Raw genomic sequence first — 27,479 nt, forward strand, 5'->3', positions numbered from 1 at the left:
TTTACTTACAAAATTAATTTTATTTTGCAAAACTCAACAAATACATGTTCAGATCTGGTTTCTCTTCAAAACATGTGTTTGTTTTTTTAACAAACATGCAAGTTAATTTGGCATGCCAAACATCTTTCTCTCTAGCTCGCCTTGGAAAAATTTTTTTCATAACACAAACAAGGGTGCAAATATTGTCCAAACCTATTTACATTTTTACCCTCTAGGATTACATACATTAATATTTATTGGGAGGAAAGCAAAACTGCAAAACGTAGTCTTTGGCATTCACATTTGCTTCAGCAGTATAATTAAAACCTTATATTTGTTTTAAAGATAAACAGTTTGAAGGAAATTTAATAAATCTTGTTTTGGCTCTGCAAAGGAGCCACCATATCAAAGCACTTAACTGGAGCTGTTGAATTCCTGCTGGTAGAATATTACTTCCAGCCTATTTATTAGCTTGTCTTCCGGTGGCCCAATACATGCTTTTTTTCCTCTACACTGAATGAAAGTACAAAAAGAAAACCATTTCTTTTCTCTTTTTCCCCCAGCATCATGCGAGGCAAGGCAACACCACAAATACAATATCTGAATTTACTTTGATTATACTTTAGTTTCTTACACTTAAAATTATTTTGTATTATAATACTTACTTGGTTATCTAAAATCAACATTGTTGATTTTAAACGGTTATAAAGCCAGACTTTAAGAAGCATTTAAAACAATTCATGAACTCTGTATGAAAGGAAATAATTGCCTCCAGCTTATTCTTTTGCATTTGAAGTAAAAGAATTTCCAGTATCATCAGTTTACTAGAAAATAAGACTTAGGGGGTCCATATAATTTATTCACATCTTTTTATACATCGTAAACAAGGATAGGATACTTCTGACAGTAGCCTATAAAGATTTTTTAAAATTTATCCTTCAGTATAGAATAAGTGTCAAGCGAGCACTTTAAGCATGATTCTGGTAGGTCTGTTAGGAGTCTATTTTCCAGAAAAATTTTGTAGGAAATTGTTCTGATTTTAAATAAACTAAATTCATAGATTTGTGTTGACAGAATATGATTTGTGAGGTAAAGTCACTGTATTATCTCCGGTCTAAAGCACAATGTAGCATGTGCGAAAGAAACTAAAGAGACATGTATTTCAAACTCCAGGCAGAAAGGCAGAATATAAGAGTGCATAGAGAAGAGAGTGCTTTTCAGGTCAGATAGTGAAGGAAGACACAATAGTTACCTAAATCAATAAGTTGTAAGCAACATATAAATATGCAATGCCATTTCACTGAATGTGAACAGGATCAATTAGAAATTGTACTGTGATATCCACATATTTTTGAGAAAAATTCCCAAGCCAGGCGAATGTGGATTGGAATAAAGACATAGGCAGTGTATACCACCATAGCAATAATGGTTAGTAAGATGGTGTTAAACATAGATCGCTCCCAGGGCTCTAAAACAGCACAGCAGCTAATGATTTGGTATTGATAGTAGAGCCAGGAGAAATATTCCTTCACACGCCTCAAATCCATGGTTGGCTCCTTCAAGCTGCAGTAAGTTTGTCCTGTTAAAGAATGTAACAGATTAGAGGATGAGGAACCAAACATAGAATCTCTTTAAAATTTCATGATCTCAGCATGTTAAAATCTTTCAAAGATTTGTTAAAGATCATTGAATATATTATTAATATATGAATATTCTGTAAAATAATACATACTATATTAACTATAAAAATTAATGTCACCACTACTAATAATTACTACTAAAATTGGCAGCAATAATACTATTAGTAACAGTAACATCTATCTAAACATGACAATTGTTAGAAATAACTTTAGTGATAATGGTACCTAAAAATTGAGGTTAGCCTCATTTTCCTGAGCCATGTATACAAAGAGAGATAAAAGTGAACCTAAGCACAGCTCTGAGGAAGAGACTTTTGAGATAAGGTCCAAGGGATCATTATGAGTCAAATGGATAGAATAGATAGTGAAGTGGGGAGAACAGCCAAGACAGAGGGAACAATATGTACAAAGGTTGGAGGTGGGAAGAAGTAGGTTGGTTTTGAGGGGCCACGGAGGGAGAAGGGAGCAGGGAGTGTGATGACACTGAAGAGGTGGGAATGGCCACAGTGAGGCCAGGAGCTGTAGGGCCTAGTTGGATAAGTTAACTGTTTTATCTTCAACCTCTGAGTTAGGGCAATGCTGTGGTGGGTTTGAGAGGAGGAGGCTTTAAGTTCATGTGGTAATGCTGCATTCTGGAGTCGAGTTGAAATGACTTTGGAGCCCAAGTATTTCAGAAAATCTGTACCTCTACTCTTCCCTAGGGCATTACTATTTCAGAATCAACAGTGTACTGAGAACCTGTTTAAAATATTCTTAAATACTCTTCATTTTTACAAATGAGATAATATTGCTTATTTAGAAATATTAACTTTTCTCTATATGTTGTGGCTATTTATTTATTTATTTGTTTTTGAGAGAGTCTCACTCTGCTGCTTAGGCTAGAATATAGTGGCACAATCTTCGCTCACTACAACTTCCACCTCCCAGGTTCAAGAGATTCTCCTGCCTCAGTCTCCTGAGTAGTTGGGATTACAGGCATGCACCACCATGCCCGGCTAATTTTTTTTTGCATTTTTAGTAGAGATGGGGTTTCACCATGTTGGCCAGGCTGGTCTTGAACTCCTGACCACAGGTGATCTGCCCGCCTCAGCCTCTCAAAGTGCTGGGATGACAGGCATAAGCCACTGTACCCGAACTTGTTGTGGCTTTTACAAATGCACTAATTGTTGGGCTCGGTGGCTCACGCCTGTAATCCCAAAACTTTGGGAGGCCAAGGCAGGCGGATCATCTGGGGTCTGGAGTTTGAGACCCGCCTGGCCAACATGGTGAAACCCTGTCTGTACTAAAAATACAAAAAATTAGCTGGGCATGGTGGTGGGCACCTGTAATCCCAGCCGCTGGGGAGGCTGAGGCAGGAGAATCACTTGAACCTGGGAGACCTGGGAGGCAGAGGCTGCAGTGAGTCGAGATCTTGCCATTGCACTCCAGCCTGGGCAAAAATTCTGTCTCAAAAAACAAACAAACTGCACTAATTAAGTGATGAGTAATGTGGTTAGGAGAATTCATTCATTCATCGAATGAATACATTTTAAGTATTACCATGTGGCTCCTTCTGAATATTAATGGCTTCGGAAAGACTTTATTCTCAAAGGCATTACAGTCAGGAGATGCTCTTCCAGGAAGCAGCAAACTGGACCATGTAACAAACATGCAGTGATCGAGGGCCCAGGAATGAGCACTAAGTGGGAGGAAAGGACATGGAAAAATGCTAAGGCATGGTGGGACAATAGTCTCAGGTACTAGAGAGGCTGAGGCCAGGGGGAAGGATCCCTTTGGTCTAGGACTTCAAGTCCAGCCTGAGCAACATAGTGAGATCCTGGCAAAACAAAACAAAACACTCTAAATTTTAAAAAAATTGCATTGATTAATTTCCCGGCTATTGCTTTCTCTATTAAAATTAGAATTCCTTGCTTGGGCAGCCCTAGCCGACACCTTAATGATGGCCTTGAGAAAGACCCTGAGCCAGAGGCATCCAGCTAATCTGTATCCAGATTCCTGAGCCATAGAAACTTCAAGCTAATTAATGTCTATTGTTTTAAACTGCTAAAAGTCAAACAATCAATCATTGAATAAAAGAAACAGCAGATAAAAAGCACACCAACATGTATAGCACCAACAGTGGATACATGGTAAGATCTTGATCACGAATACCCCAAATCTGCAATGACTTTAAATCTGGCTGTTTTAAATATACTTCTGCACTGCTAACCATTTAAGCAGTTAAGATTTAAAAAAAATTTTTTTTGCCAGTTACCACAATCTCAGCCCTCTAAGTAGCCAGAACTGACATGTGAAAAGTGTCTCTTGAAAACACTGATTGTCTCTTTTTCTCTGATTCATTTTCCCCTTATTGATGATAAGCAATTTTAAAGACAGTTTGTGTGTCATTTCTTATCATGAGAAGGTGAGAAGAGGGAGAGTTGGTTATTATTGGTGAACCATCTGCTACAATCTATTGTTAGAATGCACACTATTTTTAGGTTCTAGATTTGCTTAGGTAATATATTTCTACCTTCTGTGAGTCAACTTTCTTGTCTCCTGTGGGACTATATACAAGATTAAAAGGAAAAAACCACTTTAGACAATTTGATGAGTAATGTGGTTAGGAGAATTCATTCATTCATTGAATGAATACATTTTGAGTACTACTATGTGGCTCCTTCTGAATATTAATGGCTTCGGAAAGACTTTATTCTCAAAGGCATTACAGGCAGGAGATGCTCTTCCAGGAAGCAGCAAACTGGACCATATAACAAACATGCAGTGATCGAGGGCCCAGGAATGAGTACTAAGTGGGAGGAAAGGACATGGAAAAATGCTAAGAAGAAGGCTAGAAAAAGAGCCTGCATTTGAGGAAATAAGATGACAGAAATATGAAATTAATTATCCACTGATAACCTGGAACTAGATGATAGCAAACATTTTAAAGTCCTAAATTTTCACAGTGAAATGTGATATTAATCTATCCACTTCCTTAGAGACCTAGTGCTATATCTCAGCAAAGCTAAACCAAGAACTTGAAATGCTTACTTTATTCAGGCACACCATGCATCTCCTGTTTTTAGTTAGGTGCTTTTGAAAAGATGACTTTCGATATATGGAAAAGAAGGAGAGAGTAGTTTATTCTTTTTTAAAAAGAAAAGTTTCCTCTAAACTTCATGACTTTAAAAATGTTCTTAGATCTTTCATGAGATTGTGTATTCAAAGGTGGCACTCCTAAGCAGACTGTGATGTGGCTTCAGGCAGGGGTACAGTGGCCTGGATACGGTTTGACTCTGACATGCTGAGACAGTGATAATACCTGCTGTAGCCTGAATGTTTCTGTGTTGGAAGTCCACTAAAAGGTTATTTCATAACTGGGAATGCAGAGTAAATGATTATTTCTTATTTCTGATTGTTACTACTCTTTTATCAATGGGTGGTGATTTCCCTCTCATTAGATTTGTGTGCGGTGGAGAAGGAGATGAAGTTACATCTCCTCTCTCAGATAGAGAGGGAGAAGATTTGAGACTTATGACTCATTACACAGGGGCAGGACTTTGTTCTGGCTTGGATGGAGAAGAAAGTGAATAAATGTAACAATTTAAAAAAACCACATGTGGTAACACGAACACTGCTGTATGAGTCATGGAATGTGAACACAGTTGAGGGGAGCTTGCAAGAAAAGTATTGGCTGGGCTTGCTCAGGGAGCTCTTTGTTGTTGTTTTCTGTTTTGGGGAACAGGACTGGAAGGAAGTTAGGTAACTGCAATGAAAGAGGCGTAGCAGGTGATTTGGTACAGTGGCATTTACCTTGGAAATATTGCAGAAGACGTGATCAGTAGCCCTCCCCCTGCCAAAAAAGAATTACCCCAAGTTACTGGATTTTCTCATTAAGGAATTTCCTATTCTAAAGGTAGCTATTCTCCTGGGGAAAAAAGAAGACTTAGTACATTTTGGTTTAAATTTACTTCTAGAACATCAGAATCAGGGACTGAACAGTTAGAAGGGCCTAAAGTTGATTTTTGGGTTAACTCCTTCTCAACTCACTTTGGAACTCTACATCAATCACTCAGCTTCATTTTTTTTTGTGTGCTTCATATTTGGAACCTGAAAATCTGAGAAGTGATAAAAGTGTCCTGCCAGTTGCAGAGAGAGATGCTGTATCTAAAAAGAGACTCTTTCTGTACTCACAGTAGCTTTCTTTGGAAACAGCTTAATATGACTTACTCAAGTACAAGCCCTCCTTTAACTGAGTAATTCATTTATTTAAAAAATTAGAAATACAGCGATTTCCTTCCTAAGAACACAGTATGGAAAGGGGGATAAAAATGAGTAACTTTACAGTGGAGAAAACTGATAAGCCCTGCTTCAGCCAGGTGGTCAAGGCCAACATTGATCATTATTAATCATGTTGATAATAATCATGATATGAATAATCTTCATGATATGATGTCAAAAAAGACACTTTACCTCTGTGATCTTCTTCCCAATAACCCATAGATCCAGCCTAATCATGAGAAAGGTATCAGACAAATTCCATTAGAGGGACATTCTACAAGATACCTGACCAGTACTCCCCAAAACCCCCAAGGTCATCAAAAACAAGCAAACTGTGAAAAATTGTTATAGCCAAAGGAGGCTAAAGGAGGCATTATGACTAATTGTAATGTGGTATCCCAGATGGAATCCTGGAACAGAAAAGGGACATTAAGTAATAACTAAGGACATATGAGTAAAGTAAGAACTTTAGTTAATAGTAGTATATCAATATTGGTTCATTAATTGTAATGAATATGTTATACTAATGTAAGTTTTTAAAGGGGACACTGGATTCAGGGTATATGGGAACTCCCTGTATTGTCTTCTTGATTTTTCTGTAAATCTACAACTGTCCTAAACAATGAAGCCGATCCAAAAGAGAAAAGATTAATTAGGAAAGCCTTCAAAGGTCCAGAGTTATCCCTATTCTAAACTCCAGTGAACTTTGCTGAAGCTTTACTTCCTCTCTGGAAAATTTTTCCCAATAACTATGTACATAGATGAGTAATATCCTTGCATAAGAGACTGGCTTTTAAAATTTCTTAAACACAATAAAGAGGAAAAATACATCTTACATTGTGATCCATGGTGTATACACACACACATACACACACACAGAGAGAGAGAGAAAGAGAGAGTCATATAACTGAAACAAACGTCTCTCAAAAGAATACTTTGCAGAGCATGCTGATATTTTTTATTCTATTCTGTTCCATTATATTTATTCTTATCTATTCTGGTTAATTCTACCTTATTTTGTTATTCTCTTCTTTCATTAAAAACATCATGATTGTGTTTACTACATTGATTTCTTAACCTACTAATTGCAACCTGAAGTTGGAAAAATCCAACTTTAAGGCTTAAGTGTTAGCTTCTCTAAGATGTCTCTGTACTGTCCAATATGGCAGCCACTAGTCACACATGACAATTTAAATGTCTAGTGTTTAATAGCCACATGTGGCTAGTGGTTACCATATTGGAGAGAAAAGATATAGAATATTTTCAACATTGCAGAATATTTTGTTGGATGGTGCTGTGGACTCTCCATCTGTTGCTTGCACTAATGAAATAGCTACCTGCTTGTCTCTTTTTTACCTTACAGTCTTCTAAACTGCTGCTAGAATTAACTGTCCAAACTTAACAGATTCATTTCTCTTCTTGAAAGCCTTCAATGGCTCTCCATTTCCTATGAAATAAAACCTTCGTTTAAGGCCCTTCACAGTTTCATTTCTTCACCTCTCCAGTTAAATCTCTCAACTCTCCTGCTAAATGCCATTCATTCTAAAGCTTCTATGTTTTCATTCATGCTCTTTTCTTTTCTTGAAATTTTCTTGTGCCCCTTCTCTGCCAGATAAACTCCTATTTTAAGCTATTGCTTAAAGAAGCTATTTTAAGGCATATCTTCTATATCCTTTCTTCTATGAAACATTCTCAGAAGACCCCTCCCCTGCAAAGGAAAATATTATTACTCTCTTTTATGTGTTACCATTGTAGCAACATTTTTAGTTATGCACAGTCTGTTTCCCCACAAGACTATGAGGGCTTTGGGTACTGGGAATGTGCAGCATTCATTTTTTTATCCCCAGTGCCTGGTTGGTGAGCTGGCCTGTTGGCTGACTGACCGATTCAGCTGTAAGGTGGTTGAAGGCAGGAAGCACACTCGAACGTACTTAATATTTCCACAGCACAATGTGGGGATCATAAAAGGTGCTTCTGAATTCTCATTGTCTGCTTTCAGGCAATGAGTTTTAGACAGATTATTTTGTGAAAATTCAGTACAATCTGTTTTTTTGAAGCATGGAAGGGAGCTGGTGCTAAATTTTTTAAAATATATATAACAAATGCTTTTTTACTTTCTTATAATGTTAAAAGTTCATGGACTCTGCAGGGGAATAAGAAAGACTTATGAATTAGTTTTAAATCCTATTGAAATAGCTCTTAGAAGTGCTTACTCTAGGTGAGTAATAATTTAAGATTGATAGGTAGAAAAGTGGTTCTAATGGGAAAAATTCCAGGATGGGAACACCTGGACACTTGAAGACTTGAATTCTATTGCAGCTCTTTTCCTCTCTTTCTATTTATTTATTTTATTTGTGTCTTTGGGTAAATTCCAAAATCTTCTTGTGTCACAGTTTCTCCATGTGTAAAACTGAGATAATTGATAATTGTCTCTGAGCCTGTTTGAGTGATGTAGTAAGGAGAGTTGGAATGGGTTTTAGCTCTTTAGACATAATAGTAACATTCACAGCAACTGTAGTGTCTTGTCATTACTTGTAGATTTGTAAAACTTTAAGCCACTTGCAAGATTTTACTAAATTATAGACTCAAAGAGTCTTTGTGGAATATAACAGTTACTTCAACAATGGAGTGATTTGTATATTTGATGGGGAAAAAACTACCCCTTATTTATGTTTGCTAATTGAATCATCTAGTACCTTAAAATAAATAAATAAATACACACGTTTGTAGCCATGATTGCTACATGGCTTCACTACTTGAAAGGTATTGGAACCTGTAAACAAATGGCCAAATATTTCTTGGGCAGGGCCACCACATACTGTTGTGTGGGCTGTGCACTGCACAACCAATGTGATTGTTCTTGTCTTGGGGGCCTAATCACAAGCTGCATCTTCATGTGAGCACAATTAGATTCACAGAGATACAAAGACATGCAATTTCTTATTGTATCGGAGACATGAATGTGGTTTAAGTTTATCTGATTAATGGGGCAAAACCTTATATTGCTTCTGTGTAAGAATTAGACATAACCTCAGTTTATTGGCTGATCAGTTTCCAGATACCTTGCTCTACATTCTCTGTGGGTGACCCCAATGTTTTCTGTGCCCTACAGAAAATTCCATCCTTGTTTAAACTTTTGGAGGAGAATTCTTTTCATCTTAGAATACTCCCCAGCCTTCCTTTGGCAACCAATTCCTCATGTTGACAGCAGAGTGAATACCAGAAGTCAGACCAGAGGTGAAGATTTGGAGTCCAAGTTTTTAGGGGAAGCTGAAAAAAACAACTTAAAAGTTTATGATGAATCAAAGGTAGGGAAGAAAATCGCACAATCATAGGGAAATTAAGGAACTTTCTCTACACATTCATTAGTTGGATAATTTTATAGACCCTCTAGAGATAAGAAACAAACAATTGTAAGTCAAAGCACATTATTGCTTTAGGCAGCAAAGTTACTCTAATTAAATTTTATAATCTTATACTTGGAAGTTTACTGAAATAATATACTAGAAGGAAAAAGTCTCACTAACAGTTTAGTCAAGTTGTTGTTGATACAGTGTTTTGTGTTATATACAATAACAGAATGTTTTATGGCTACCTGAACTCACCTTATTTTATTTATGCATTTATTTATTGAGACAAGGTCTCGCTCTGTCACTTAGGCTGGAGTGCAGTGGCATGATCACAGTCATTGCAACCTTGAACTCCGGGGCTCAAGATATCCTCCTTCCTCAGCCTCCCAAGTAGCTGGGACTATTGGCACATGCCACCATGCCCAGCTAATTTTTAAAAAACAGTTTTGTAGAGGCCAGGTTGTACTTTGTTGCTCAAGCTGGTCTCAGACTCCTGGCTTCAAGTGATCCTTCCACCTTGACCTCCCATAGTGATGGGATTACAGGCGTGAGCCACCACACCTGGCCTGAACCAATTTTATTACCTTCCATTTGTATTAACACTAACAAAAGCAAAACAATTTTAAAAACATGTATTTCTAGTCCAACTATCAATTGGAGTCATTGTGCAACATGGTATGTGTTGAGTAACTGCAATTTCAAGGCAGTCCTATTTTTTGGTCATCTTCTGATAGACTACAGAGGAATTTATGAATGAAAAACTTCCAGCTGGGAAAGAAAATTTGGAATTCGACTTTAACAAAAATTCTCATGATAATATAGAAAATACTAAATTCAGATTAGATTAATCTCAATATTGTGTGGCTATCAAAAAGAAGAAACATTTAGAAAATAAAGAGTGCCACATACATTGATGCCGAGTAGATATTAGGAGTAGGAAGAGAAATTTGTAACAAGGGAATGGTCTATCTTGTCTTGCTTCTGCTGTCCTTTCACTTCCTAACATAGAAACAGGGTAAGTATCCCTGTTTATTTCTGGCAATACTGGAAGGGAGAGTAGGGCTTCTAGGTCAAGGTTTAGCTACAATGTCCTTTCTTAGGATGAGCTTCTTTATAACTATTTTATTTAAAAAGAAAAGAAACTTTGTTGTTATATAAAGAAGGAAAAGGGAAAATATATAGCTTCTGAGTGGCTTTTTCCTTTTGAATATATTGTTGCCAAGGGCTGCCAGGTTGTTTTTAGAAGCAAAAAGCGAACAAACTGCAACATTAACAATGGCATTAAAGCCATCAAAAGTTGTTTTCTAAGTCATTAAATGTGTATCCACATTCACAGAAGCATTATTCACAATAGTCAAAAGGTGGAAGCAATCCAAATGTCCATGGACAAATGGATGGAAAAAATAAGATGTGGTGTATACATACAATGGAATATTATTCAGCTTTAGAACAGAAGGAAATTCTGGCACATGCTACAACATGGATGAGCCTTTGTGGTTGAAGTGAAATAAGCCAGTCACAAAAACTGTATGATTTCACTTACATGAGGTATCTAGAGTAGTCAAACCCTAGAAACAGAAAAATGATGGTTGTCAGGGACTGGGGAGATGCAGAAATACAGAGTTATTGTTTAATGGGTATAGAGTTTCAGTTTTGCAAGATGAGAAAGTTCTAGAGATTGGTTGAAGAACAATGTAAATATACTTAACACCACTTAACTGTAGTCTTAAAAATGGCTAAGATGTTAAATTGTATGTGTAGTTTACCACAATTAAACATTTTAAGAAATCAATGAATAACCCTAAAAATTATGAAGGACTGAAATTTTAAAATAAACTTTAAAACAGTCTGAATAATATTTTTAAAAAGTTATTAAAAGTCAATAAGAGTCTCAAGTTGGAATGGGGCATTACTAGTCTAGCAAAATCACATCGATGTACCATACAAAGCTGAGTAAACAAATAACCCCAAAGGTCTTCAAATAATAATTGTGATGTCCCAATTGGGGTTCCCTTCTTGGTTGTCAAAATAGAAGGGGAAAACTCAGAAGAGCCAAACCCCCAAGAACCTTCTTGAGATGAGAGCTGACATATTTAGGTTTATTCCTGGCATCAGTGAAATTCTAATAGCTTAATCTTCTACAGTACTTGTGGGAACTGTGAATTCTATGATATGCTTAACTGCCTTAGGAAAGACTTGCTTGATGTTTTTTCTAAGGCCTTTGTTTTTCTTAAGAGCTAGAAGCCTGACCATGAAAAGTCAAGCCTTTTTCTCTTCCCTACCTATTGTTATTACATTTTATGAATCTTCAGCAACTGAAGACTTTTATCCAGTGAATAATTTGAGGGTGAAAATGGTGAGTTACTGCAATATTGATCTGTCAGGAGTACGTTGTTCTCAGAGTTCTGCCAAAGCAAATCTGGTTGTATAAGGAGCTGGTCAGCCAAGACCTTTCCAATAGTGTTTTCTAATACTAATTGTCTGTTTTCTTTTCACTTTTTTGGGTAATATTGAATAGATATGTTTATACAACTTTTTAAAAAAAACATATTTATCTGTCTCTCCCACTTCTGCTTATTCTTTATTTCTTATTACATTATCTGGAAAGCTGTGGTGATGAGGTCAGTGTTTTTCTTATTTTGGTGACTGACAACATTGAACTTTCATAGATGTGATTTTGTGACAGTAGTAATCTAGCCTGCTGCCCTTTCATTGCCCTCAGTTGACCTGCTTCTGTATCTCAGTTATTAGCGCTTTTACAGAAAAGAGTGGAGGCTGGGCGTGGTAATCCTCGCACTTTGAGGGGCTGAGGTGGGAGGATCGCTTGAGCCCAGGATGTTGAGGCCGCACTGAGCTGTGGTCATGCCACTGCACTTCAGCCTGGGCAAAAGAGTAAGACTCTGTCTCAAAAAGAAAAAAATAAAAAAAATAAAAAAGGAAAAGAAAAGAGTGGAGAACTAGGCAGATCAGGCCATAGAGACACGCATAGCATTGATAAGGTGCTCTCTCTGCCAACCCCTGAATCAAGGGACATTTCCCTGCTTGGTTGGTTATACTGCTGTATTCCAGGTCAAATGGTTTCAGAGACAGAGGGGAGGTGAGAAGGGAAAGTAGAAGTTTATAGTCAAATTCATGAGTATTCCGTGAAAACATGTTGCTTTAGGCACATAAATCGCTTAGATTTTATAATCTTATACTTAGAAGTGAATTACTGCAATGATATACTAAAAGAAAAAACTCTCATTGACAATTTAGCCAAGTGGATTTCTGATTCTCCTGAGAATAGTGTGGATATATTACTGTTGGGTTCATCCTCCTTCACCTGCTCCCAGCCATATGGCTACCTACATGCTTCCAGTGCAAAGAAAAGGAGTGGTGAGATAAAACGATTTACTCCCTCTGAATAAAGCTGGCTTGTTGTCAGGACGAAGGCCAGAGGGAATCTTCCAAAACATAAAAATACTTATATTGGGATATTGTAGTAAGTCGGATATTAGCCGCCCAAAACCTATGTCCATGTCTTGGAAGCAGTGAATATGACCTTTTTGGAAGAAGAGTCTTTGTAGTTCAATTAAGTTAAGGATCTTGAAAAAAGAGCATCCTGTATTACTCAGATTAGCCTTAAACCTAAGGACAACTGTTTTTAAAAGAGAGACACAGAGAAGGCCCTGTGAAGACAGGCGAGATCAGAGTTAGGAAGCCACAAGCCAAAAAAAATGCCTGAAGCCACCAGAGCTGGAAGAGGTGAGGAAGAATTCTCCCTAGAGCCCTTGGAGGAAGTACAGCGCTGCCAACACTTTGATTGCAGACTTCTAGCCTTTGGGAGTATCAGAGAACAAACTTCTGTTGTTTTAAGCCGCTAAATCTGTGGTGATTTGTTACAAGAGCCCTAGGAAGCAAATACAGATATCTTCCTTAGAAATGGTAGAATCTCATAATGTGATCTCTTTGCAGGGAATAGAAACTTTTGTTTTTGTTTTTTTTTGGAGATGGAGTTTTCCTATGTTGTCCAGGCTGGTCTGGAACTCCTGGAGTCAAGTGATCCTCCTCACTTCAGCTTCCCAAGTAGGTGAGAATATAGGCGTGCACCACTGCCCCCGGCAGAAACAGCAGTTTTCAGTACCAGTGTGGTAGGCAATGGCTAGATGCCTAACTTAAATTATCCCTGTTTTAAAGATAAGGAAACGGAGGCTCAATGTGTCATGAGGGCCATGTGGGGAGCTGGGTGAGAATCCTGCTGACAGGTCGTACGGTGAAGTGGTTACAAGCTTGGGCTCTGGTCCTGTCTGGGTTTGAATCCCAGCTCTGTTCTTACTAATTTTGTGACCCTGGCCAAGTTACTCAATCACTCTGACCCTCAGTTTCTCCAGCTGGAGAACAGGAATAAGATAACTTCATTCACACAGATGCTGGGATGATTAAAAAGTATAAAATATTTAGAATAACACATAGGAAGAGCTAAGTGAATGTTAGCTATTATGATTACTACCACACTATTCTAACATGGTATTGCTAGATTATGACTACCAGGCAAAGAATGAAAGAGAATGGGATCATTTTTAAGGCAGGGCATATGACTTTTATTGGTTACTAAATTCAAAACCAGTTTTAGAGAGGTTATTTTTCAGAATGTTTATTCAATTTTGGTGTGGCTGTCATAAAGGAGACAAACAGGCTTCAGCAACCTCAATGGCACCTGTTCTTTGCTGAATACCTTACAGTGTTCTGCAAATGCCAGGCATCCTACAAGTATTTTTGAATTAGTAAAATCAAGGCTTGTTATCAATAATGTTAAGGTAATATTGAGCTTTCAAAAATATTTTGAAATGAAGAAATTATTGCCAACCATTTCAGAGTTACAAATCTCCAAAAACACTGTAGCAAAAGGGGAAGGATTGGGAAGCAATCATTCATAAGATAAATCTATTTGTTTTTGTCCACATCCCCTACCCTTGGCTGATAGGTCACTTTTACTATAGGTCACTCACTATAGATTGAATAAAAGTGGACAGGCAGCTAGTAGTATCTAGGTGTTTTTTTTGTAATTCTATTTCCTTTTCTTTCTTTATTAAAAATAAAGGAACCAGAAAAAAATTAATGTTCTGTTATAAACATTAGGCATCTTCATTTTAATTGTTAATATTTTTGGAAAATAATGTTTTCATTTTACCATATTTTTCTCTTAATTTGTCTGATCTGGGTAATTAAATGCTTATTAAACATATATTCCTCTCTTGTACCAAAGGTCTTCAAGGATAAGATGCTGCTCCAGTTAAATAAAAGATGAAGGATGTCGAAACACAAGCAGCCTTTAACCAGTAGACCCATAAATAAGACAGTAGCTAGTGCTATGCAATTCTAACACTGGCAGTTGTGCTGGGATTGGCCTCTTCTAGGCTAGGAGTTCTTAACCTGGAGGTCAAGGACTTGGGGGGAGGGTCCTATGGACCCCTTGCAATGTATGCAAATTTTGCATAAACATTTTTCTGCACACGTTTCAAAGGAACTTGGAATATCCGTAAGTTGAGACCTCCAAATTACTAGAGCTAATTGCCCCATTTTATTCCTTTGTATCATCTCAAATTCCAATATAATATCTAGTGTATAATAAATGTTTGCTGGCTGCTTAGGAGAGAACTAGATGTGTTAATGACGCCATCTCACAGTGAAAAGGGGCAGATCTCTCACAGCAAGCCTCCGTGATATAATCAGAATTTACTTGCCTAAGAAAGTCCAGGTCTGGGTCTTCAGCCTTGCTCCTTCACGAAATGATCCTGTGTGGGTTAGTTCTCCTCTCTGGGTTGCTGTTTCCTCATCTGCAAAATAAAGATTTGAATTAAATAAACCAAAAGATGTCTTCAAATTTTAAAACCATTCTGTCCCATGTAAATGGTCATTAAGCCATCTAGATGGATAATCTCTCACAAAAGTCTAGAATGTGTTATAAACACAAGGCACATCAAGCCAGCCTTATTTGAAAAATTATTTTTAGAAAAGGTCACAGTTTGAAGATATGCCATTGGCTAGTGATTCCCCAATCAGGACTATAAAGTGCCACAGGTACCAGGGTTGAGGGGAGGCCCAAGGAGGGACAAAGGGAGGGGCTAAGAACACCCCACCTCACTTCTTTTGGAGCAGACTGCTTTTGATCTGCTCTCTAATTCAGTTTTTGGGTGAGATTTTGTTTGTAGAAAATATTTCTTGACTTTATTAGTCTCTCTTAATATCCATGGGGGGCACGGGGAAGAGATTAGATTAGTCACTATCTATAAAAAATTTGTCTTTAAAATCACATTGGATATAGTCAGAAGCAATAAGGCTTATATCTTATTGTGTCATTTATTTGATGTGGAACATCAGGTATGTCATACAGTCTTTCTCAGTCTTTTTCCTTATATATAGAACAGTGATATTGTCTTATGCATATATTAGGTGTGAGAATTAAATGAGAAAATATCTGTGAAAATGTCTTGTAATTTGTGAAGCATCATAAAGATGGTTAGTGTGTCTTCAGTAGTTAGCCCCAGATTTTTGCACTTTGCCCTGACCATTTGTAGCTTTTTTGTCCATATGAATTAAGTTAAGAAAAGTACATATCATCAAATTTCCAGATGATCCCATGTTATGGTGTAGGGGGATAAGAGACTTAGCAGATTGCAGATTCTGAGGGTAAAATGGGGAAATAAAAAGGTCCTGTTCTTCCATACAAAAAGACAATTGGTAAAGATAAGATTGGAGAAAATTAGCTTATAAGGAGTCCCAGTAAAAATACTAAGGATTTTTTATTGGCTTCAAGTTCATTTTAAACCAATAGTTTTGTGATATGACTGCCAAATAAATAAATAAGTGGTCCAATATTCTTACATATCTATAGAAATATGGTGTCTCAGATGAGAAAAAGGGGATATGGCTTCTGGCTTTGATTAGCATTCTTCCTCTAGCTGTTAAAATGGTCACTCCAGCAAGCTAAGCATATCCATAGAAAGCTAGATGGAGAAGTCCTGGAAGGTTTCCTCTGGGAAATGCTGAGAGAAGATTTGGGGGGAGGAATGTGTCATGGAGGTCTTAAAAGATCTAAAAGGTATTAAAGGGTGTTATAGGCTGACATGGAGGAGAAGATTTGGAACTGTTGTTTTGTTTTCAGAGGTGAATCTTAGGAAAAACTTTAAAAAATCAGAGCTGTCTAAAGCGGAATGGGTTATGTGGTGAGGTAGTGAGAGCTCCATTAGGAAAATTGTCCAAGCAGAGGCTAGACAACACCTTCTAAGGGTTGCTATGCATCAGGAGGCAGGTTTTAAGAAGATATTACTAAAATCTCACCGATTCTAAGATAGTATTTCTACAGTAGAATTAAATATTCCACCAGAGAATTATTTACTTTGTTAAAATGTTTTTGTCATATTAAAAAAAGTGTGGAGTTTGAAATTGGCAAACTGGAGTTTGCTATTGCATGGTATTTGGATATTGTTTAACCTCTTTGAACATTAGTTATGTCATCAGTAACATGGTGATTATCAATTATTTCTGCATTATTGTGGAGATTAAACAATGCAACATTGGTGAAAGGTCCTTAGTGATGACTGGTCTTAGTAAGGGCTCAAAGATAGTAACTTTCGTCCCAATTATTATTTGTTCCTTCTATTTTCTACATGCATTTTATTTCCTCTTATCTAACAGATTCCTTTTAGGTGATTCTACTGAATCCTTCAGGGACATATGATATAAGTGGGTGAAATGATAACTCCCATGAGCCTCGTAGGAAGAATTCACCCCGAAGGAAGTTAGCAGATCACAGAGGTACTGTTTTGTATTTGCATTGATGCTTGTTTCCTCCTAAATAGAGGTAACTTGTGGAACAGCTTTTCTTTGTTGTTGTTCTAAATTATAACCTGATTTTCCTGCCCATCAAAACCAGAACTAGGCCAACCTGGTTGATTTATTTTTTCTTTGTTCAAAGTTTTAGGCAATAAAACAACCTACTAACATTTTAAGGCCCAAGCTCTCCATCGCAGAGTAGACATGATATCTGCAGCCTCTAGGAGTAAGAAGGGTTAGTAACTGAACTATTGGGCTCAGTTATGTATGTTTCTATGCCTAATTTTTCTATCAATAAAGTGAACCTAAATCAATTTTACTTAAAATTGCTCTTCAATGGGTGAATTAATAAAGGAGAAGCAGTTTACTCTTCTTAGAAAAAGATCAAACACATGAGATCCTGTTCTCTCAAGCATACTGCCAAATATTAAGTAAGAATCTTCCACTTCAAATGCATTGAGCTAAGGGACAAATGTACTGCGACTGCACCTCCCCATGACAGACCTTTGGTAAAGAGTTCACATCAAATTTTTTAAGTTGTTCACTTTGTTTCTTAACTACTTTTTGCTTTTCCTTCTAAAAATCAAATTTGTACTCCACAGCATTGACTATTTTAGACTCATTCCCCACCAAATATAAGAATTTATTTTTTTGATTCTATAAACAAGAAACAAATTAGAATCTATAGCTAATCAAAATTGATAACTGTGAGAGTGGGAATGATCAAGGTACAGCTTGTTATTGCTTAAACAGTTGCCTTGTTTATGATGACAAGTAATTACATTAAAAAGCTGCATGACCAGACTGTGAAATAACTTATTTAAAGGGTTGTTAGAGGAACTGGGGCTATTTAACATATATTATTCATAAAGCCCATGAAAATTGAGTAAGCGCTTTCTACGGTATCTAATTTAGTGAGTAGTAGTGATATTATGTTTGATTACAAATGTAGAGTTTAGACAACACTTATAAGAAGTTGTTGAATTTTTCTGTTGCAGCTTTATAAAATATGATAGTAATAATAATACGTACAAATGTATGCTTCTTTGTATTATTTACAAATATATATATTTATATCCACTAATATGTATGTATATCATTTGTAAATTTAAAAGTAACCAAATTAATTTATCATTTTAAAATAAGGTGTCAATTATGTTCTTAAGAGTTTACAATTGCTAAGTACTAGATTAGAAAGTTATTTATTTATTTCAAAATTTCATTTCCATTATGTTGGTTCCATTATGTTTAGCTTAAAAGATTTTAGAGAAGACCAAATGTAAACTTTTTAGGAAAAACATTTCTTTATTTTAACTCTTAACCTCACTAGAGAGATAAGGTTCTATGTTATGTGACAAATAATGCTTCTCCATCAATAGTATAATACATTTAAAAAATGTCTCTAGAAATAGTACAGTTAATCAGATTTTCTTGACTATTTGAGTGACAAGTACTGACTTTTGTATATTAAATTCAATATTAGTGAAGGTAGATCAGATAAAGATAGTAGCTAAGTCAGAAGACTTTGCTGACAACTTTAAGAGAAATATTGTTGCTATGCTAATAGACTGGTTTTTAATCACAAAGAATAATTTCTTTGTTTATTAATAGTTTTAACTACTGTTGAAACCATACCTGCTCTTATAGAAATAAAGTATCCCCTGAAATATCACAATAAAAATTATAAAATATTATGAAAAATATAGACAACCATAATTTTACCATTTTTAAAAAACTTTGTATATTGTTAACACTTTGGATTTTTTTCTATGCATGTTTTACTTTCACACTTGGTTGTAATCAAAGTATGTATTTAATTCTGTATTCTGATTTTTTCAATTAATTTTGCTCAAAGGGATTTTTAAATATCTTTACACAGTTTTCTAATCATCTTTCTAATGATTGCATTAGGCTAAATTTCAAGGTACCTCAAGATTTATTCCATTTGTACCACAAACATTTATTGGTCACTACTATAAGCTTAGCATTGTTTTAGGCACTTTACAAAAACTTCTACCCCTGTGCAGTCTATGGGAAGATGACACAGGATGTATAGATGGTACATGAAAAAAAAATCCATAAAATCTCTAATTCAGTGCTATTACTATCCTAGTGTTAAATACTTCAGTTTTTCATTAAGTTGCTGATTATTAGCCAAGGCAGTAAAAAATATGTATATATGTTTGTGTAGATCCTGTGGCAGGTTTAAATCTATTAAACTTAAACTACTTTTTTTTAAAATTTCTCTATCTAAACAGATATACAGCAGTCATAGCCTAGTAATAACGCCAGAAAAATTTTGAGACCAAAGGAGAGTTCTGCCTGGATAGTTGATCAGGACGGCTTCTATTTTCAGTGGGCCTGGGCATGTGTGCCAGGCATCACATACTTTCCTTCATGTGTGATGGCTCCCAATTCAGAGATCCCACAGTCATCAAAGGTCCCTATCTGAGTAATTAAAAATGTTTTTGAGCGAGATTTAAAATTTCCTATGAGGATCCCTTTGGTAGGGGAAGAGCCCAAGCATATTCTCTCAGATAGAAGTAGAAGAAAGCAGCAAAGTTACTGGGTTTCCATATGTTGGTCACAGGTTAGCTTTTCATCTCATTTAGTTGGTAATAGATAACTCCATATGGGGAGGCACTATGCTAATTTTGATTAAAGGTCACACACAGAAAAAAGCATTAGATTTTCAAAAGAAACAAAAAGATAATACAATACCCTTAGATTTAGATAAGACTAAACTTCAAATAAGATGCATCCATATATATATAATATATATTTATTTAAATTTTTTTTGCTTTATTTTCTACTTCTTCATCAGTGAACATTCATTGGTGCTTATTTCTATGAGGCACAATTAGAATGTTCCAGAACATAAACATGAACTGATATTTTGGCTATATATGGGGAATGTAAGTGTGGTATTATTGCCCCAGAAAAGTTGCTTTGGGCATGACATCTTGCGCTTTTTTCCTTCTTTCTTTTTTTGAATCATTTTAACTTTCTTGTTCAATAGGCTATTTACATTTATTCCCAAATTCTCTTTTTAATATTTTTATAGATATTGAACTCAAAGTGATAACTTTAGCTTGGAATTACTAATTGAAAACCTTTGATCTTATAATGGAGCTGAAAGAGCAGGGATGCAATACTTAAATGGCAAATTGTCACCTGGAAGCTGCCATTTTATACTGATAATAGTAGCAGATATTTATTGAGCAACTTATGTTTTGGAAGTTTGATAAGCACTTTATATGAATTACTTTATGCAGCTCACTTAACAACAATATAAGAGATGCACTACTTCTATACCTGACAAATCATTTATCCATCCTTCCAGCCAGCTAGCCACTCAGACAAGTATTTAGCAAGGATGTAGGAGGGATATAAACTGTCAATAAGATAGACACGGTCACTGTCCTTAGGCTGCTTTCTAGAGAAGAGGAGGAGCAATTAAGCAAGCATCCACACACAGTGTGGTTTATGCTATGATAGGGAAGTGTAAGGTTCTCAGGGGCATAGAAGAAGACTCTAATCCAGTCTGGAGGAGGTGTCAGGTCGGCAAATCAGAAAGTTGTTGTCCTTATTCCTGTGTTCTCAGACATTTTGTTGCAAAAGGCATATAACATATCCTCAGAAGGAAAGGTCTTTGAAATAAGGTCCTCTTCTGTCTTGTTACCTAAGTGCCTACCACATAGTAGCTGCTCAATCAAAATTTGTTGAATGAATGAATGAGAATTCTAACGCTCCATAATAACTCCCTTGTGACAGGGGGTCTTTTGACTTATTTCTAACTTTATCTTTATTCTGAATATTCTTAAACACTTTTCCTCTAAGCCTGAAATAAATGTATCCTTTTGACTTACAAAATCAGGTCTCTGCTCCCTTTTAAGCAATTACTAAAAGCTCTAGTCCAAGAAAGCTGCTGCACCCATTATATTTCACTAGAAAGAGACCTCCTCAGGTCTCCTTTAAACCAAGTGCCCTGAGTAGGAATTCTGGGACAATCTGGTAAAGTGGAGACTGGTTGCTTTTTCCCTCTTTTTTTCAGTTGGTCTGTAGGATTTGATGCTCTGCTCACTTTCCATAGTTCTGAAAGACTTGTTCTCCCTTTACCTGGGCATGATGGCCTGGAAATTTCTCTTACCTTACTTCTCCCCAACACTTTCACTCTTCAAACGGTATTAACTTTGGGGAACTAGTTCTTAATTATTTACCACACAATTCTCTGGAAGACTGTAAGAATCCAGGACAAAGCTAGAGGAAGAGGCCAAAAGCAAACTAATTCTCTGGAAGACTACAAGAATCCAGGACAAAGCTAGAGGAAGAGGCCAAAAGTAAACTGAAAGCCCAGGCTGATGATTTCTTTGAGCAATTTTTGTTATTATAATGCAGTGATTTACATAGGTTGTAATTCGCGAGAGCAGGTGTTGGGTTATGTCTTCCTTATGCTTACTTGGAAGGCCTTTGTGCTGATATACTATTTTTTTCTGATGAAACAACAGCAAATATAGGCAGCAAAATAATCTTGGTGGTTGAAGCTAATGGCAAGGGGAAACCAAAGCTTCCCAGGGGAAGAGAGAAATTAACTGGGAGCTGGTAGTCCTTTTGGTGAGTTACACTGGCCAGGTTTGTATGTGATTTTACATTTTTCTAATTGCATGATCTTAATTCCTAGTCTGATCTCACTATTTAAAATTGTAGCTCATTCTTTTCTCTGTTTTATGTTTCTTCAGAGCCCTTATCTTCATTATGTAATTTACTTATTATTATTAATGTTTGACATCTTGGGAATTTTTGTCTGTTTTGTTTATTACTTATCCAGGGCCTAGAAGTGACCTGGTACAGGGTAGGTGTGCAATAATTCATTTATCTTTTTTTAATCTGTTGAATAAATGAATCATTAATCCTGATGAAAGCAATATTTTAAAAGTAACTATAATCAAGTTTTTTCCTACATATATTGATTTTATAAACAAATGGCTGGGCCAGGTGCAGTGGTTCACGCCTATAATCCCAGCACTTTAGGAGGCCAAGGTGGGTGGATTACCTGATGTCAGGAGTTTGAGACCAGCCTGGCCAACATAGTGAAACCCCATCTCTACTAAAATACAAGAAAATTTAGCTGGGCGTGGTGGCAGACGCCTGTAATCCCAGCTACTGGGGAGGCTGAGGCAGGACAATCACTTGAACCTGGGAGGCGGAGGTCACAGTGAGCTGAGATCATGCCATTGCACTCCAGCCTGGGCAAAAAGAGTGAAACTCTGTCTCAAAATAAATAAATCAATAAAAATAAAATAAATAAATTGCTGGACATTAAAAATTATTTTATATAAATCTTTTAATTAGAGAAAATATTACAGTGGACTTCTACAAAAGCTTTGATGGTCAAAACCCACACAAATCAGCATGATATGCTCCTCAAAAACGTACACATGAAAGAATAAGCCTGTGCTGGTGAGAATGGAAAATTCTGAGGTTTCCTGAAGCCGGTAGACTTAAATCCCTAAAGCTAAGGGTATGGTTTGTTTCAGTGAACTAATAACTGTCTGGCAGCAAGGCTGAGGCTGCTTGCCACCCCCATGACACTCTGAGGCTCACTAGTTTTATATTTCCATTTCTGGACGAAGCATTATCATTTGATTTCATGGTTCTTAGTACAGGATCAGGCAGCTTGTGGGAACTCAAAACATAAAAGATGAATAGAGGAACATATTAATTATTTGGGAGAGTCTCCTGCATTTGAGGTTGTCGTAATCACAGCAGATGCTTTCTGACAATGACATGTTAGTATGCTGTGAAGACTTCAGTGGCTGCTCCAGCTTTTCCTCTTCCCAAGACTCTCTGGCTTTTAGGGCCAGTCTAGTGTAGGCAAAACTGGGTTAATCTGAGTAGAAGGCAAGTACACTTTTGGCTGAGATCCAGGTACCTTCCTCTCTCACCCAATGTGGGCCTGAACAAACTCAACCGCTGGCCTGAATCACTGATAAAGGACTAGACATATCTAGAAGTAGGAGGAACAAGTGGCCTCACAGGTCCTGGATTAATATAATGAGTTGATGAGTCCAAAAAGATATAGCATTGCAAGCAAATTCTTTGTAGGACTATACTAATGACATCTGACTTAATTCTAAGTGGAGAAAAGTTTGGGCAGGCATGTAAACATATGTGAATCACATAGCTGTGTGACACCTGTGAAATTCTTAAATATTTCATATATTTTAATGTGGTCATTGGGGAAAAGCCTCACATAAACTATTGGTCAAATGGCACATGCGGATTCAGCAACTCTAAGTTTTAAACCCATTTGTTCTTTTAATACTCTGGAAAATTTTTTTAAACCAGCTTTATTGAGATAAAACTCACCATACAATTTACCTACTTAAAGTACACAATTCAGTGGTTTTTAGTATATTTACAGTATTGCAACCATCATGACAGTCAATTTTAGACCATTTGCATCACCCCAAGAAGACACACTGTAGCCTTTAGTCACTCCCGTTTTCTCCCTAATCTTACCTTCTACTCCAGCCTCAGGAAACAACTAATCTACTTTCTCTATAGATTTGCCTATTGTGGATATGTTATGTAAATAAATCATATAATATGTGGTCTTCTTTCACTTAACGTAATCTCTTCAATGTTCATCCATGTTGTAGTATGTATCAGCCACATGATTTTCATTGCTGAATAATATTTTATCATTTCATTCCATACTACATTTTATTTATCCATTCATCATTCAATAAACAACTTGGGTTGTTTCAATCAGCTTCTTTGGGTGTTACGAGTAATGCCACTATGAACATTTGTGTACAGTTCTTGAACGGACATAAGTTTTCAATTCTCTTGAATATATGCCTAGGAGTGGAATTGCTTGATTATGTGGTAACTCTATTCTCAACTTTTTGAGGAACAATCAAACTCTCTTCTATAGCGATTGCACCATTTTCCATCCCCACCAGCAATACCAGCAATATATGACAGTTCAATTTTCTCTACATCTTCTCTAACACTTGCTATTATCTCTTTCTTTCTTTCTTTCTCTTTCTTTTTCTTCTTTCTTTCTTTTCTTTCCTTCCTTCTTTCTTTCTTTCTTTCTTTCTTTCTTTCTTTCTTTCTTTCTTTCTTTCTTTCTTTCCTTCTTTCTTTCTCTTTCTTTCTCTCTCTCTCTTTCTTTCCTTTTTTTTTTTTTTGTGATAGCCATTCCGGTTGGTGTGAAGTGGGATTGTATTGTGGTTTTGATTTGATTTTCATTTCCCCAACCACTAATGGCTAGTAAACACCTTCTCATGTGTAAATTGGCTGTTTCTACCTGCTCTTTGGAGAAATGTCTATTCAAATTTTTTTGTCCATTTTTAAATGGGTTGTGTTTTTGTTGTTGAGTTCTTCATTTTCTGTCTTAAGAGTGGAGGATGGTTGGAGGAAGAGAGCCTCAGAACTCTCAGTTGCTCTCATCTAGAATAGAGCTCTGAAACACAAAGCTGGGGATGATGAGTAATGCTGGTGGCCTGCTTCTCTCAGGGTATACTGTAGACGAGGATCTAGGTTGAGAGGGTGCCCTGCGTTACTGGCTGCACCCATCCTTAGTGGGACATCATCACACTCAACTGGAGAGGGTGGGGAAATATATTGTGGTTCAAGCGTCACAATTGTTTGCAGTTCTTACTGAAATATAAGAGATTGTCTTGAATAAATGAATAAATTGTCTTCATGCTGTATGTCCTTAGGACAATTTCCAGGAACTTTAAATGGTTATTTATCTATAATTTTCACCAGTTATTGTTGTTTTTAGGGAGTGGATTTGAAAAGCTCTTCACATCACCATTCTGGAAGTGAGTCCCATTTGGATCATTTTTTATGAATATTTTGTTTCTTTTATACTTGGTGGTAAGATAGTGGTAAAACTCTCTTTATAATTAGCATAGTAGAGATGGAATTGCTGTACAATTATAAAGGGCAGTTTTTATAAAAGTATTTGCAAATTTACAGTGAATTAAGAAAACCAATGAGAGTTGAGGACTGGTTGATTTTCAACTTCAAATCGACTTTCAACTTCAAATCTAGTCGAATTCTAGAATGACCATGCTTTGTTTTGACAAATAATTTTTAATTTATCGTCATTAAATAGTTGTAAATAAATATCTGGATAATGAGAGTGACAGTACATTTCATACTACAGCTTGTTGGTTTTGGTCTAGTTATCTATGTACAAAGCCTTCACAGCCATTGAGAAAGTCACCGAAATTACCTGTTTTAAACAGCATAGGAATAATTCAGATGTGGAAATCAAGTTATTAAAAATTCAACACTTTTATGTATACATTTTAGAATTTCACTAGCAAAAATGACCATGTCTTTCTTAATTTTTGTCTAATTCAAAATAAGTACTGCACCACAAAGTCTTTTTGAAAAACAACTTTCCCAACTCCCCTGATGCAGTTATTTGGACTTTGGGGCTAGTTCTTACATTTAACAATTCTTCAAACTCCTTATGTGATTGTGGACTGGGCTCATATGTGAATTGCCAACCAGTTGAATGTCACTTTAGTTGAAACAAATCTGGAGTCCAACTCATATTTAAAATGCTACTCTAAACATTTCCCCACCTTCTCCATCCCCATGGCAAAGTTAACTATTTAGCTAACTCTAGCTGGCTGTCTTTTGGTGAAGAAGTTTGGTTACTTATAAAGGATGACTTAAGTATCTTTGAGAAAATACATACTGCTTAATACTTACAAGAGAATGTTAAAATGTATTCCTTGTTGGAAATTCTTCACTTTTTGGCAGGTGACTTGTGTGTACTATTGCCTAAAGTACAGTAGTTTAAGTAGCTTATGGGCAGAGAGGGATTGTATAGGAGCACGGAACTAGGTAAAGATGAATATTTAAGAAGGAAACCAAGCACAACCCAATGATATTTTCCTGAGTCGTTAATGGACTACACAAAGGTAAATAGTGAAAATAGCAAAGAAATTTTTTCTTCTTTTAGTTTGGAAAGTTTCAGTGTTAAAGTTTGGCTTCTACTGAGTGAAACATCTTAGTTTCCCACATAGTGAAAGGTAAATGGAAAAATCCATCAATTCTGAAAATTGTAATGCAGTTAAATAATAAACTGATAAATTGCATTAAAGCTCAGTATTAATTTTTTCCTCCTATAGAGACAGGAATTCTATCCTACTAAAGCTACTTAACAGTTCAAGTAGGTATTTTGGAAGATGCTTACCTCCCAGTTGGGTGTATCTCCCTGCGGCTTAGGTGAGCGCCGAGGCTTTGGCTCCTCCCCAGCTGCTGCGAGCTTCCCACTGCGCCGGGCGCCTGGGAGCCTCCCGGAGTTAGGTGTTCGGCCCCGCCCTCAGGACTCTTGCTAAAACTCAAATTCTACCTGGCTAATTCCGGTGATTAATTATTGACAAAAGGAAAACACTCCTACGCAAACTTGTGTCCAACCGCACTGCTCCCAGCGACTCCTTCCAGAAGAGAATGCCTGCTGCAACACTCCCCTCCCCCCCTTGCTCTATGGTCCCAACTTCTCATACGCTGCCACTCTTAGTCCTGGGCGATCAGACTGGTCCTCGGAGGAATGCAGCCCAACGACTTCTACATTTTAAAATCTGGTTTTCTGCAGCTCGTTCGCACTTCTCCAGGGACCAGCCTCTCGAGAGGGGGCGCTTTCCCGGTGCAGGGGAAGCCGGGGCTCCGAGAGCAACAGAGGCGGCTGAGGCGTCGCTGTCACCTCCGGCTGCTGCAGTAAAACCCCGAGCCGAGGCGGGGACGGGGAGGAGGGGATAGGGAGGCGCCCTCCCCCGCTCTGGGGCTGGGATCCCCGACTCTACTGAAGGGGCACGTCCTTTGGCGGTGGTAGAGGGGCGGGCGGATAAACAGGAGGTAGAAGGTGGGAGCTCTGGGGCTTTAGCCTAAGCTGCGTTAAAGCGCTCAGGGAAAGCCCGCGCCCAGCATCCATCGGGCTGCAGACTTTGGCAAGGGGGCGAAGAAGCCCGGGTGTAAGCACAGCAGGACTGCGTCTGAAACTCGGCATCAGGCTGCTAAGTGAGCCCAGGGCTCGGGCTGGGGCAGCGGGCGGCCAAGCAAGCATCCCACCCCATTTATTTGTCAAAAACCGAAGAAAGCAAAGCCTTTTAGCACTGGCAGCTAATTTTGGTGCCTCTGAACGTGTGAAACGCCCCTCCCCGCCCCACTCGCATCCTGCCACCTTGCCCGCGGTAGCTGGGAGGTTAATCGTTAAAAAGGTGGACTCCCCCAGGGAAACAGATGAAAGGATCGTGCCCAGAGAACTTGTGTGTGCCCACTCACAAGTGCAGAGAATTAATCTCGGCCCGGACTGCGGCAGGAGGGCAAACTGGGGAAAGAAGGCTGGGAGGCGGCCCGATGGTGCAGAGACGCGCGGCGCCTGCTCCCGCGGCTCCCGGGG

The 27,479-nt window shown here is 37.4% G+C and overlaps 1 protein-coding gene across 3 annotated transcripts; it reads right to left on the reverse strand.

Annotated features, from left to right (window-relative positions):
• On the reverse strand, positions 1-26,882 carry SPTSSB (serine palmitoyltransferase small subunit B). 3 transcript variants are annotated; one of them, XM_034957682.3, is made up of 4 exons: positions 26,274-26,882; positions 14,953-15,045; positions 5,412-5,451; positions 1-1,558 (listed from the first exon to the last, which is right to left on the reverse strand). In XM_034957682.3, exon 4 carries the CDS (start codon positions 1,524-1,526, stop codon positions 1,296-1,298), a length of 231 nt encoding a protein of 76 aa, XP_034813573.1. In that variant the 5' UTR covers positions 1,527-1,558; positions 5,412-5,451; positions 14,953-15,045; positions 26,274-26,882; the 3' UTR covers positions 1-1,295. The 3 variants fall into 3 exon arrangements, with proteins under 3 accessions (XP_034813573.1, XP_008954300.1, XP_014199906.1); XM_008956052.4 differs by lacking the exon at positions 5,412-5,451; XM_014344420.4 differs by lacking the exons at positions 14,953-15,045; positions 26,274-26,882 and adding an exon at positions 4,650-4,706 and having other exon boundaries at positions 5,412-5,443.
• Positions 26,883-27,479: the final 597 nt, after the last annotated feature.

This window comes from Pan paniscus, chromosome 2 (genome assembly GCF_029289425.2).
Source record: "Pan paniscus chromosome 2, NHGRI_mPanPan1-v2.0_pri, whole genome shotgun sequence".
Classification (NCBI taxonomy): Eukaryota; Metazoa; Chordata; class Mammalia; order Primates; family Hominidae; genus Pan; species Pan paniscus.

What these genes read in the sequence shown, in the direction of transcription:
- SPTSSB (XM_008956052.4), bottom strand. Translation starts at nt 1,526, where the DNA reads ATGGATTTGAGGCGTGTGAAGGAATATTTCTCCTGGCTCTACTATCAA.